General features: G+C 42.5%; 1 protein-coding gene across 1 annotated transcript in view; it reads left to right on the forward strand.

The window, feature by feature from the left end:
• Window positions 1-13,949, forward strand: part of LOC123944049 (formin-1-like) — a 285,601-nt gene that overhangs the window by 133,452 nt on the left and 138,200 nt on the right. Inside the window, exons 7-8 of the mRNA XM_046008733.1 lie at window positions 11,401-11,462; window positions 13,318-13,406. Of these exons, the coding sequence (XP_045864689.1) occupies window positions 11,401-11,462; window positions 13,318-13,406 (151 nt within the window). The remainder of the gene's footprint in view (window positions 1-11,400; window positions 11,463-13,317; window positions 13,407-13,949) is intronic.

The raw sequence follows: 13,949 nt of genomic DNA on the forward strand, positions 1-13,949 counted from the left end.
GTTCTTGACATAAACCTCTGTATGCCTTGCAACAGACGAGGTGCCAGAAACCTCCTGGCATTCATTTGGAATTTCCCGTACACTCAGAATTTATATTTATGATGTTTAATCTAACATCAAAATAAAACATTTTTCAGCTTAGTTTCTACCAGCCCAGAAACTCAGTTTGGGAGTTCGGTTGCATCAAAGACTATCTTTCTGTTTAGGAATCTCAAATCAAAATGTGAAAGGATGCCAGTGAGTTATGTGCCGGGAGTCTAAAACCCAGATCCGAGAATACTCACTCGACTTTGCTCCCTTTACCTAATAATTTCTAGAAATTGCTGTCAAGGTTAATGCCGGCTGTCTAAAACAATGGATTTTACCAGGCATCTGAAATTCACCATGAATTGTCTAGGATTTTCCTAAGGAACGTTCTAAGCTAGCCCGGAAGACCCCATACTGAAGGTAGGAGGTCTCCAAAGTCTTTATAGGGCACCCCTACCAGTAAAAAGTTTCAGAACATGCTTCTCAAGCTGTGTTCTCGGAACCATGTGTGTCATGTAAACGTGTGACAGAACTAATATTCACATTATAAAACACGTGCCAAAATACGAACTAAAGTGAGATTAATGTTTTTTTAAATGTCTTACTAATTTTAATTTTGATGGCTTTGAGTTTTTATTGGCTAATATCGCAAGGTTCAATATATAAATAGAGTGCAACTTACTACTAACAATAGTGTATCGAAATCCACATTTCAAATAGTCCCTTGATAAATTCTCTTATAATTTATGGAGGTCAGTGTCTTAGCAAATCCGATTCAACTATCTTTGTCTTTTAACTCCTTCCATGGCTGATGGAGAACTTGAACTGGCCATCAAACTGTCTGCTCCGCTGTTTTCTTACTGTCGAAGGATTATCATCCAGGGTTTCCCTGCAGGAATCTTTTGAAGGCAACTTGTTTATTTTGTTAAGTTTAGTTTAGTTAAAACCGGATTTTAGAAAACTTCATTTCAGTGGGCCCCCCAAAATCAGAGGATGTTGAAAGGAAAAGAACGAGCGAGGATGCCGTGTAAGGAGTTTACCCAGGAAAGGTGATGTGAGCTCCTTACCTGTGGACCCACTAAATGAAGGTGCCAGGGGCAATCAATTTACTAAATTGAAAAATCTCCTTTAAAAAAAAAATCACTCAGTGAATGGAAACAATAGCCCCCATCCTTCCTTTCCCTTCCCTTCCCTTCCCACCTTTTTCTTCCTCCTACTGAGTCTGAAACACCTGAGCAGCAGGGTTCCCACCCACCCCTTTCTAAGCCACTGTCCATTCCTTCACCCCCTGGGCTGAGTCCAGAAAACAGAGGGTGGCAAGTCTTTGTACTTTACCTTCAGGCAACTGGCTGAGACCATCCAATCTGCCTGGAATGTAATTTTGGCTTAAAAGAACCAGAACTAATGCAAGAACAGAAGCAGCTTAACCCAAACTCTTTCTCATTCCACTGCCCTACAGAGAATAGAGGGGCTGACAGAGGGGAGGTTTTTTGAATTCCCTGCCTGTGCCCTTCTTTGAGGTTTGAACCATGGACAATTTTAATTGCACCTATAAAATGGCACGGTGGGCACCTTGCGGCATAGTACATGCCCGAACTTGGGTGAGAATTGAGAGTTTTGCTTTATACAATTGAGCGACTGGAACAGATTAGATAAGTGTCCCTTTCAGGACTGTTGTTTCTTCCACCACCCAACAAGCTCGTGCTCACTGTGTCATTCACACTTGCCTCCTGTTTCCATCACAGCCCGAATTAAGGTCCGCACCAACTAACATGCCATGCTAGCCGGTATTTGGCAATGTAGGGAAGACTGTACACATGGTCCCTTGGTCGTTCTTGTGCTTTATGGGTCCGGAGGCAACTTTTGTTTGTTTCTTCATTCTGTGCCTTTGCTTCCCTTTTCAGTCTGTTCTGGCATGCAGTATAAAGTTGCACTTACTCATATCTTTCCAAGAAAATTTGACTTCATATTACTCTAGAGTTTATTTTCTTTTTATATTTTACATTTTCTTTTTTTTAAAGATGTTATTTATGTGACAGAGAGAGAGCACTAGGCAGGGGAGCAGCAGACAGGGGGAGAGGGAGAAGCAGACACCCCGCTGATCAGGGAGCCCAATGTGGGACTCGATCCCAGGACCCCCGGATTATGACCTAAGCCAAAGGCAGACGCCCAACTGACTGAGCCACCCAGACACCCTATACTTATATTTTCTTTTAAGATGATGCCTTTTCCGTTTCCACGTTTCTATTTTTTAGATATTCTTCTTGCTGTGATTTTAACTGCAATACTGTTTATTTTGAATAACTGCAAATAGCTGGCAACGATTAAAATTGGGATTGTTTTATTATGCATATTGAGGTAGCATATGAGAATTGAATTATTAGTGATAAATAATGGTGAAGTTATGGGTGCATATAATATACAAATGAAATTTTTGTAGCATGGGCTATGTATGGTTCCCACGAGGAGGCTGCTGATTAACATAAAAAGCGTGCAATGCCATTTAGAGACAAGTGCCAATATAGGCTGTTGTGTGTAGCTGGCTCACTGATTTTTTGTTTGTTTGTTTTTTTAAGAGGGTGAGGATTTTAGGTGGAGTGATCATTCGTAGCCTAACACTTACAAAGGATAAAAGAAGTGCAATCGGGGCACCTGGGTGGCTCAGTCGATTGAGTGCCTGACTCTTGGCTTTGGCTCAGGTCATGATCTCATGGGTCTTGGGATAGAGCCCGGTGCCTTCTGCTCCTCTCTCAGCGGGGAGTCTGCTTGAGATTCTCTCCCTCTCACAGGCGTATGCTCATTCTCTCTTTCTCTCTCTCTCTCATAAATAAACAAATCTTAAAAAAAAAATAGAAGTACAATCATAGTCCAGTAATTTGATTATGGAGCTCAGCTTGGGAAATCCAGTTGTGGGGCTTCATGCCTTGATTTCATCATCTGTAAAACTAGGGACAGCGATAACACCCATATCCTGCAAGTAAATGTAAAACACTTAACAACACAAAAAATGCCCAGTATATGCGGCAATTAATTAATTAAGGTTTCATCCCCAGTAAGGTCTGCCTACAAGACCCACCCTCTGGGGTAGTTGACAGAGATTATTTTAAGCTGCTTTAATAACTGGTGTCTTTAGCATTTCATCTGGGTAGAGCTAGGCTTTATGCTTACCTCTATCTGCACAGGTGTGCCTGGTGCTAGAGGCAGGGCATAGTGGGTCCTGTAGTGGGAAGAGGAAGGCATATTGACAATGGCTAACAGACCTAGTTCCAGAGCTCTTAGTGGAGGCAGGCTCTCCCCCAACCCACCCTTTTCCCTGCCAGGTGCTCTTCTTTCCATTCATGCCCAGTTTTATCATAAATTGGTCATCTCTCTCCGTGATGGCCCTGTCGTTATAAGGTGAGCCTGTGGGGAGATGTTCCTGCTGTGCCTTTCCTCAGCTCTCAGATTCTACTTCTGCCTCATTCCATGACCTCACATCCTTGCATTTTCCTTGGTAGAGGTCAAGGTAGTTGCTCTGTGGGAGTGTTAAGGGGTAGGTTACCTGAGATTATTTTTTTTTAAAGATTTTATTTATTTTTGAGAGAGAGAAAGAGAACACGAGTGGAGGGCAGAGGGAGAGGGAGAAGTAGACTCCCCACTGAGCAGGGAGCCCGAGGCAGGACTCGATCCCAGGACCCTGAGAAGGCAGATGTTTAACCAACTGAGCCCCCTAGGCTCCCTACCAGAGAGTTTTAAAAACCCAAAGCCTTCTTTAATACAGTCCCCATTTCATTATCTTTCCCTTACAAGTTGAATGTTAAGGAAGCCCTAAGAATATCAGTAATTTGGGCATAATAGCCAAGTTTTACATTGGCCATTTGGAAGTTAACATTGTTAAGAAAATAATCTCTACTAATAGAGTCAAATAATCCTATTAATCTTTGCTTTCATGGGCTGAGAATAAACCAGCCATTTGTAAACAATTTAATAATTAATTTAACACCCACTTTGTGCAGGATGTTCACACCAACAACTTAAGGAAACACAAGGAGGCATAGACTGGGCTGCAGAGATGTGATTTTTAAAATCAACAACGGCTCAGGGCACCTGGGTGGCTCAGTGGGTTAAAGCCTCTGCCTTCGGCTCAGGTCATGATCCCAGGGTCCTGGGATTGAGCCCCAAATGGGGCTCTCTGCTCGGCAGGGAGCCTGTTTCCTCCTCTCTCTCTGCCTGCCTCTCTGCCTACTTGTGATCTCTGTCTGTCAAATAAGTAAATAAAATCTTTAAAATCAACAACAGCCCAAGCCTAGCAAACCACCCCAGCCCTATATGTCTGTGGCATCTGCCGCACATCGGACAGTTTGATTGACTTTGGCTAATCCAACAGACTAAGGAGTGTGCCTTTCCTTCCTCAGTCTTCCACGTGTTTCTTGCCCAACCGTGCTCCTTCAGTCGAAAAGAACAGCTCCTTTAAGTAACTGCTTGTTTTTTACTCAGTAGAAGCCCTACAGACAGCAAGCACAGTCATTTTTTGTTTATTTGCAAATGCGCACTTGAAGATAGAAAAGTGTTGAGGGTTAAAAATGGCTGGAGGGCTGAGAGAATTCCTGCTTGTTCTCTCTCCTTGCCTTGGTCTTGTGAAAAGCCGCCTCCAACTCAGAGAGGGAATTTCCCTATCGTGTGAGACCCTGACCCCGTGCCTGTGCCTGAAGCAGGCACGTAATTTTTATGTGTGCCTGTTAGTTTCAATCGGGGATACTGATCTGCTTTTTGTCCCTGCTGACGGTTATTATATCTTAATGGGCGAAACACTACTCTAATGATCCTTGCGTATGTAATTCTTGGAGTACAGAGCAGGCACCAGAGGACCACATAAAAATGTTTGCCTCAATTTCCCTGCAAAAAAAGGGGCCCAGAAACCAGACTTGACCAAGTAACAGATTTTTAAAGGTAAAGGAACCCAATAAAATTACCAGCTTTTCACAGCGTGTGTCTATTTCCTTTCGACATATTGTGAGGTGTAGGTGAAATATTCTAACTGAACTGACAGTGTGAGTGGGGAGAACTAAGGAGAAGGGGGAGATAAAAGTAAAAACCACCAGCAATGATTGATAGTGCAGTAGCACTGAGTTGTTGGGGTCTCCCCTTTGTGGATTTGACACCTCACCTTTCTGACACCATCTGCAGGCATGTTAGTATAATGAGCCCTAGACAGAGGGGAACAAAAGCTAGCAGGGCTTGAAACTACAGTATCAGGGCTTTGAGGTGTGCTGTAGAATTGTGTAGGCTAGGATTTGCTTCTCCAACTTATAAGATAAAAGGGGTGTGTGTGTGTGTGTGTGTGTGTGTGTGTGTGTGTGTGTGTGAGAGAGAGAGAGAGAGCGAGAACAAGAAAGCCGGAATGCATTTTTTTTTTTAAAGTTTAAAATGGAGGGAGCTACCCCATCCCAGGCAACTCCACGAATAATTTAATCAAGGACTGATTTCTTCTATATTGTAATCATCAGTTAAATAATTAAATGGGTTCATGTAAGGCTTATACGTTTGATGATAAGAGCCTTCAAGAATCAATTCTCTAAGACACCGTGCCAATATTTGGGAAACGGAATTACCACGTATTGATTCCAACTCTATGTGGGAACTTAAACTGTTCTCAGTTAGCAGGAAGCATAATCATGCACACACAAAACAGCTCTCCACGGAGTCCTAGTACCTCTGCCTTTTTACTTTGTAGACCTTTGGCCAGTAATCTAACCTTCCTTGGCAACTCTGGAGAAGAGAAATAATAGAATTCTAACGATTTCCTTAAGCTCCTGGACTCAGCCAGCATATCTCTTCATAATGCTTCTTCCACCTCTGAATTTTGTTTTGTTTTGTTTTTTGGGTATGGCGTCCCTGTATTCTCATTGCAATTTTTCTATAAATCTAAAGCTTTTAAAACAGGAAGAAAACCTAATAGGCTATACATTTAATTTAAGCTAGTAGAATCACATAGTAAGTTCTAACCTTACTGATATAAGCTAATATTTAACTCTCTTAAACAAAAAGCCATAGTATTCTTCATGCATTAACTTTTATGACCAATTGCTTTCTCCACATTTCTTTAGAAAATATTAGCTCAAGTTACACCTCACCAATTCAAGCGAGGTTAGAATGTTAGGGAACTGCGGAACATATGACCCATTTAAAGAAAAGTATATTAAAAGGCAGGAAATATTTACATGAGGTACATATTATCTGTATGAAAATATCTTTCTAAGGGGCAATGAAGAGTCAAGAATGGTTTGATATCTAAGACACAAAAAAACACAGCACAAACCAGGGAAGAAATACAAAGTTTTAAACCAACCAGAAAAAAGATAAATTTCATCAAACTCTTATGATATTATCATCCACCTCTGAATTTTATTTTCCTTTTTCACTTGTGTTTTTAAGATCCTTACATGGAAGAGGGAAAACCTCACTGGAACACTTAGTGTGGACCCTGAATTTGTCTATCTAATTCTTCCCTCACCAGTAGGTTTCCTCTCTCCTGTTCCTCCCCCTAGGTCCTTCAGGCAAAATCAACAGGCCTGTCCAGCTCTCTGCCTATTTCTGTGGATGGCCCAAAACCCTTCCTCCAAATCTAGATGCAAAGCCTCAGGTGGTTTCAACTCCAGCTTCCTCTGCCCCAAGCTGGTTAGTGATACCGCTCTGTAGTGCTCTGTCCAGCCCTGCTCCTCTGTCCTGTGCCTTCCACCCACAGTATTTGCTACCTCTTGTTCACCAGAATAGCTTCTGAAACCAGTTTTTCCAAATTTCAATGTGTCCTATGGAATATAACTCTGTTCCATTACCTCTACTACTCGGAACTGCTCAGTGCCTCCCTGCTGGATATGGAACATGTTAGAGGTTCCTCCTCGGGGCATTCAGAATTCTCCAGTCGTGCTCCGAAGGGGAATGAATGCTCTCTTCAAGCCAAAAGTGAACTACACACCATCACCTGCACCTTCCATGAGCCTCTGTCCGCATCTGCTTCTTCCATCTGAAGCATCTCACGTCCTTCCAGGTGGTGTTCACTGGCTCTTGGTCCAAATGTACAGGTTGTCCTTCCTCAGGAAGAATTTGGCTTGATTAATGGTAATTAATAAGTGGGTGTTTCATGTGTCTGCCTGAAGCAATATAACCGGAATTTTTACTCTAACCTTTCTACCTAAGTGATACTGCTGTTATTTTTTTTTCTTTAAGATTTTATTTATTTATTTGACAGAGAGAGATCACAAGTAGGCAGAGAGGCAGGCAGAGAGAGTGAGAGGGAAGCAGGCTCCCTGCTGAGCAGAGGGCAGACTCGATCCCAGGACCCTGAGATCATGACCTGAGCCGAAGGCAGAGGCTTAACCCACTGAGCCACCCAGGTGCCCGTGATACTGCCATTTAAAACATTACTGGGAGTTAAGAATGAAGGGAAAGCTATTTTCCTTACTCTTTCCTTGAAAGTGAGAAAATTTACTTGTGAAGCTGAATCCATTTTTGGTATGGACTATCCAGGGCAAGCTGTGTATCTACAACAGGGGTGTGGCTGACGACATGGTAATACAACTGGACCGACTAAACCTTGATTTTCTTTTTAAACGAGGAACTAATGGGGGTGAGCAAATGACCCTAATTCAGATAACCCCTCCTAAGACAATATTTTCATCTGCCAAAATCCTATCCCTTTTTAAAGTTTCTTCTTTTTTTCCAAGACCCCGTGCTCTCTTTATCAAGAAACTTTTCTTGGTACCCAACAGAAGGACTCCATCTGAGGGAATTCCTGTAGCCCCTATCGCATCCACACACTTTTATCCCTGTCACACCCCAGGGGCTATGCCAGATGCTGGGGTTGTCAAAATGCACAGAGATGATCTGTGATTGCAGGGCTTTTGCGGTCCAACAGAAGAGGGAAACTGTTCTGCTACACACCGTAATACAGGTTCTTCATTAGACTCTCTTCCCTTGTGTAAAATACACGTGCAGGGCCACAGAAAAGGAAAAGAGCGAGGATTTAAGAATCCGAAGGTCAAGGGGTTCCTTCCAGGGCAGGGAGGCTCTCCCCTGGGCTCTGGGAGAGGAGGTATAGGGAAAGGAGGAAGCTATGGTTATGTCACCCCAAGAAGCTGGAGCACAGGGTAGCTGGGAAAAGTGCAAGTGGTAGGGGATGAGATTGGAAGTGTAGCTTGGGACCAGAGAAGAATGGGCTTAAACATCAGGCCAACGTGTTTGGACTTTACCTGCTATTTAAAGGAAAGACATAGGAAGTATTATAAATATCAAAGTAAAATGTTGAGACCCATGGATTAGAAAAGTAATGTTGTTAGTACAACTGATGGTAGATTGGTGGGAAAGATGGAGGGGCGCCTGGGTGGCTCAGTGGTTTGAGCCGCTGCCTTCGGCTCGGGTCATGATCTCGGGGTCCTGGGATCGAGTCCCGCATCGGGCTCTCTGCACTGAAGGGAGCCTGCTTCCCTCTCACTCTCTCTGCCTGCCTCTCTGCCTACTTGTGATCTCTCTCTGTCAAAATTAATAAATAAAATCTTTAAAAAAAAAAAAAAGATGGAAACTGGAGACACAGATGAGGTCAACTTTCTGAATGGACCCAAAGGTACCTTGTATTTCTTGTAAGACATTTGAGGCATTATTTTCTATAATTACAACTCTTTGTGCATATACCTTGACTATTAATAATGCTTCCTGAAGTTGGGCTTTGAGCAGGGTTTTGTGAAGGACCAAATGGGTTTAACAGCAACGACTCTTATCTGAAATACTCATGAATTCTGGAAAGTTTCATTTATAACACAAACTACTCCATAGTCTGCTTTCTCTAATTCTTTCCAGGTGTTAAAGGAGATAGGGCATTAGCAAGCATTAAAACACATTAACCATGTGTATATTTAAAAATCATAATGGTCATCGTTCGTTGGTACCATTTTGACCTCATACCATGCTGTAGGAGCTGTGCCATGCACACATATTCCCTCATTTAATATTTTCAGCACATGATATTAGACCCATTTTATGGATATGCTGAGGCTCAGGCACTTGAACCCCCCAGGATCACATAGTGAGTGACAGTCATCCTGGTCTTTTTCTGTACCTTGAGCTTGTTCCCTCATCAGACAAAGAAATTTCCTTTTGCAGTTACCTCTTCTTCTTCTCCCAGACATTTACAGAACTGACCTCTTCAGCTCTTAGCTTAAATGTGGCCTCCTCAAAGAAGCCTTCACCAACCATCCTATCTAATGCTGCTCATTTCTCTACTTCCTTCACAGCATTTTGTTACCTGAAATCATTTACTTGTCTCTTTCCCGTCCCCTCCACTAGAGTCTAAATTTTGTGAGATCAAGTGTTTTGAACCTCTCACACAAGTTTGATTTATATAATCACAGCATTTTAGAACAGTTTCTAGAACTTAATACACATTCAGCAAATATTTAGTCAAGGGCTGGGTGAATGAATAAATAAATGTCCCCAGAGCCCACACTTGTTCTCCAGTTCCATCCTCTAGATGTTTCCCTGCGACTGCCTAGTACACTGGAGAAGAATTGGCTGACCATACAACCTGTCAAACTATGTATCTGGGACCCAGACTGATTAGCTTTTAAAAACCAAATATTTACTCACCGAAAACACAACCCACAGGTCATTCTCTTTCTCATCAGTTAAGATCACTCAGTTACATCCAAGCTTGCAGCTCATATAGAGTATCTACAATGAGGTTCAGTTCAGAAGAGAACATGTCTGAGCAACTGTAGAGCTTTACATTTTCTTACTGCATTCCTCTTGGCAAATTTTTGTAGGAGAATATTGGAATTCACAGAAATGAGGCATTGTTCCTGGCAAATTTTTTTTTTTATAGCACCAACCATGTAGAAATTCATGATCTTTCTAATAAATTCATGAATTCTTATGATCTCCACACACAAAAATAACCATCCTTGGAGGGCAAATTCTCTCATTCTTCCCTCCAACTACATTTTTCTTTTGTGATTTCAGATTGGGCTTTTTAGAAGTGTGATTTTTCCTTTGTCTTAGTGGCATCTGAGCCGACTTTGTCACTAGCGTGTTAACCTCTTCTTTCCCCACTCTCCCATATCTGAGAATAGCTTGCTAAATTAACCCTAAGTTAGAGAGGGTGGCCCGTGAAGGAATTTTAAGTACATTTCTCGGTGTTCTGTGAAGTTACATGATCTTAGCTCAGTTAATTAACTTTGTTAAAATTGTATGAGGGGGTTTGTATGATTCAGCTACAGAAGGCACAAAACAATTTGAAAGGAACCTGCCCTTTACCTTGATCCCTACCTTCTCCAAAAACCATGGTGTAATGCCAATGAACAGAATAATGGTTGACGAGCAAAATTTTAAGGCATTTTAAATATCACTGGTTGGTTTAATAAAATTAATTAGCCTGCCACGGAGAAAATTTACTAGCGTGCTGGTTAATTTCACAATGTAAAGTCAGAGAAGGGAGGTAGAGTTGAGAGAACAAACCTTATTAGTTTTGAATAATTATTTAAAGATGTGGAGCTGCCTATTTCAAACACTTTGATTGCCAAATCCATTAAGGCTTTACAATCTCAATGTTTGTATCCCAGTATATATGGGAAAGAATCTCCCTAGGTGAAATCATAATCATATTAATGAACAGCTAAATGACCTAAAGATACAGAACAACAAGTAGAATCCTAATAAAACCATGAGAATGAGAATTTGCCTTAAGACTAATTCATGGGAGGTTTCCATAATCTTAATTTGCCATTGATGCAATTATTGCTTTTTCTTGTCTTTTTAATCCAAACAAGATGTTTGCAGTGGCTATGGAAAGGTGCCTAAAATCACATGCCTGAATTCATTTAATTTGCCAACGTTGTCTTTTTTCTCTCTTCCTGGTAATGGGCAAGAGTCAGTTCTGGTGCATTAGGTACTAAATCTCTTCAATTACCAGCCGGGAAGAAAGATTTAAAATTGTGCTTCAAACCTACAAACTGATTGAGTTTTAAAGCACCAACACTTCTCCTGTGGAGCCTAAATTGAACTGCAGAGAAGACGCAGAAGTTGAGGTATTAAACCAGGCACAGCCAAGGCTCAGGCCAGTGATAGGAACCATTTTGGTTTCTTTCATCAGATCCCCCCTGGTGCAAAAGGAAAGAAGGAGAGAGAGAGAGAGAGGAAGAGAGAGAGGGAGAAAGAAGAGAAAGAAAGAAAGGGAGGGAGGAAGGGAGAAAGGGAGAAAGGAAAGAAAGACACCACTTGTGTAAGGAAGTGCAGTGTTCTATTGCCTGGAAGCTAGACACGGAGTATGGCTAGCTCATTAGTGTGGGGGAGTCTAATCAAACCTCTTCTCTTTTTTTCCTCTCTGTCTTTTTGGGTCCTTGGCAGCCATTTTCAATGTGGATGACTCTGTGGTTGATCTGGAGACCTTGGCAGCTTTATATGAAAATGTGAGTATCAAAGACATACAGAGACAGAGTTTTCAGATTTTCATATCTTCACTAATTAAATAAATGTTAAGGTCTAAAAAATGGTTATATGTGACTCCTTCTACCCTCCGCCCCCCCCCCCAAATCACTAAGCCATCCATGCTCTTTGGCCGTGAGGATTTTGACATAGCATGGGAGAGATTAAGGCATCGTTTCTATAAATGTACACTCAAACAAGAACAGATGTGAGCAAAGCACTGGCTTCTGACCCCACTGTGGTATCTGGGTTAGCAGCTCTCTTTGCACACCAGTGTGGGAGGTGGTCCAAGGTGGAGACCCCTCCTAGGCCATGGAACCCAGCCCTGTGCTTACGGTCAGAGTGAGCGAAGCTAAGCTATTTGCTTACTGTTGGGGCACACCACTGTCTTCCTCTGAGGAATGGGAATACTGGTACCACCTTGGATGATTCCTTTTGGATCAGATGAGCTAATGACATTGAATGTGGGAAGTAGTATAAGATGGTAGGTGTACGCTTTGTGTTTAGAGTCAGACAATTGTAGATTTGAGGTTCTACTCTATTATTGACTCTGAGTGACTGGAACCAATTAAATTCTTTCAGCCTGTTTGGTCATCAGTACAATGGGGATTATAAAGGGCTCTATCTGATTTTTGTATTAAAACAGAATTCGATATAGGTAGCAATAACAACATATTTGAAAATACACAGCACTGGACACATATGTGCTCTTTAAATTTAGGTTATATGTGGAATAACCAGCAGAATTGGGAGGCTCTCTTGAGAGGAACACACAGGAGAGTTAGAATTCCCATGGTTGTTAACATTTCTGATTCATTGACTATGCTAGAATTTGAAAACAGTGAACCAGATTCTCTTTATTGAAGCAATGGTATTTCCCCGGGGAGCTGCCTGGAGCTCTATAGTATTTTCCAGTCACCAAGTTTTAAAAAATAAAAAAATGATTCATTTCAATGTTATGTCTCCTGGGACCTTATGTCCCTTATAGAAAATTCCCAGAGGGCGGTAATCCAAACTCATGTGATTGCCAGTTCCCTAAACATTTTCACATCCTTTATATCTATCAGGAGCTGTTTAGTACAGCTGGGTGCAAACTTCTCACATCCCATCAGCAGAGCTTTTGTTAATAGGAAGGTGAAACAAGTACCAGGCCACTGGGAGCTAATAGTGCATTTGTGGTGTACCTGGGGGACAGCATGGTGTTATGGGGGAAAGAGAGACCCTGAGTCAGGCCCTTTATCCAGTACATGGTCTGAGCCTTGGTAGAATCATCTGAAAAACAAAGATACAGTAATTGATATTGAAGGACTCTGTAAAAGGCAGAGTGCCTTCCAGATGCTTCTTGCTGTTGCCGTGAGCTCAGGACTGGGCACATGGGCAGTACTCATTAGCTCACAGCAGAGGAGAGCTGCCTGCAGTGGCCATCGCTGGATAAATTAAGAAAATAACGTAACTAAATGCCAAAAGGAGCAGCGGAGATGAGTGTTAATAAAATTCAGAGAAAGTGAAGGTGGAGACTAGAAATGAAAAAGTCAGGAGCATACCTAGTTGGGAGGGCTGTTCTAAGGGTCAGGAAACAAATGCTGAGAACAGCTGACTGCTAACCTGCTTACAGGGGAAGAGATGCGTCAGAATCCCCTGGGGGGCTTGCTGCTCCTCCCCACCCAACCCCCAGCCTCTTAGGACCGGGAGAGGGCCAGTCATTTGCATTTCTAACTAGAAGCAGGTGGGTGATGCCAGTGCTGCTGGTCCAGAGACCACACTTGGAGATACGTGGCTTTAGACTGATTCTCATTGTTCATTTTTTCTGTGCTTTGTTTGATTCCTGCTTCAACCCAGAGAGCCCAAGAGGATGAACTGGTTAAAATAAGGAAGTACTACGAGACATCCAAAGAAGAAGAACTGAAGCTGCTGGACAAGCCTGAGCAGTAAGGACGCTTGAACTTTTTTAAGCCCAAAGGACAAGTGCGATCTCTGTCCCCCTGCTCAGAGTAACTGCACCTAAACCTTGCAGTGAGCAGAGTCATAGGGCCATCATCCCCGTGACCGACTGCGTGCAGCAGAATGACCTGACTGCCGGGAAACGCAGCCGGGGGATTTGTGCTGCTGGATCGAAGATGTCTCAACCCCTCTCCCCACCCCTCGTGGTTCCCCTTTCTCGTTCTAGCAGCTTGTTAATTCCTCCTAGACTAAACATTCTGGCCAAAAGGGTAGCTGAGGAAGGAAGAAGGCATTGCTCTGTTTAAGGTTCTGCGGATGCAGTTAAAAAAAGATGATGGCAGACTCACAGAATTCAAATTGATTTTCCTAAATGTTGTGTCCAGTCAGCACAGCCTGAACATGCCAAGCTTTCCCCCAAATCCCTCCACCTGCTCTGCCCAGTGGACAGGTGACCTTTTCCTACTCTTGGCATCTGCTCGTTTTTCTGCCTATTCACCGTCTAGAGTTGTTTGCTCTCCAGTTTGGGCTGT

Source organism: Meles meles, chromosome 6 (assembly GCF_922984935.1).
Source record: "Meles meles chromosome 6, mMelMel3.1 paternal haplotype, whole genome shotgun sequence".
NCBI classification, from domain to species: domain Eukaryota; kingdom Metazoa; phylum Chordata; class Mammalia; order Carnivora; family Mustelidae; genus Meles; species Meles meles.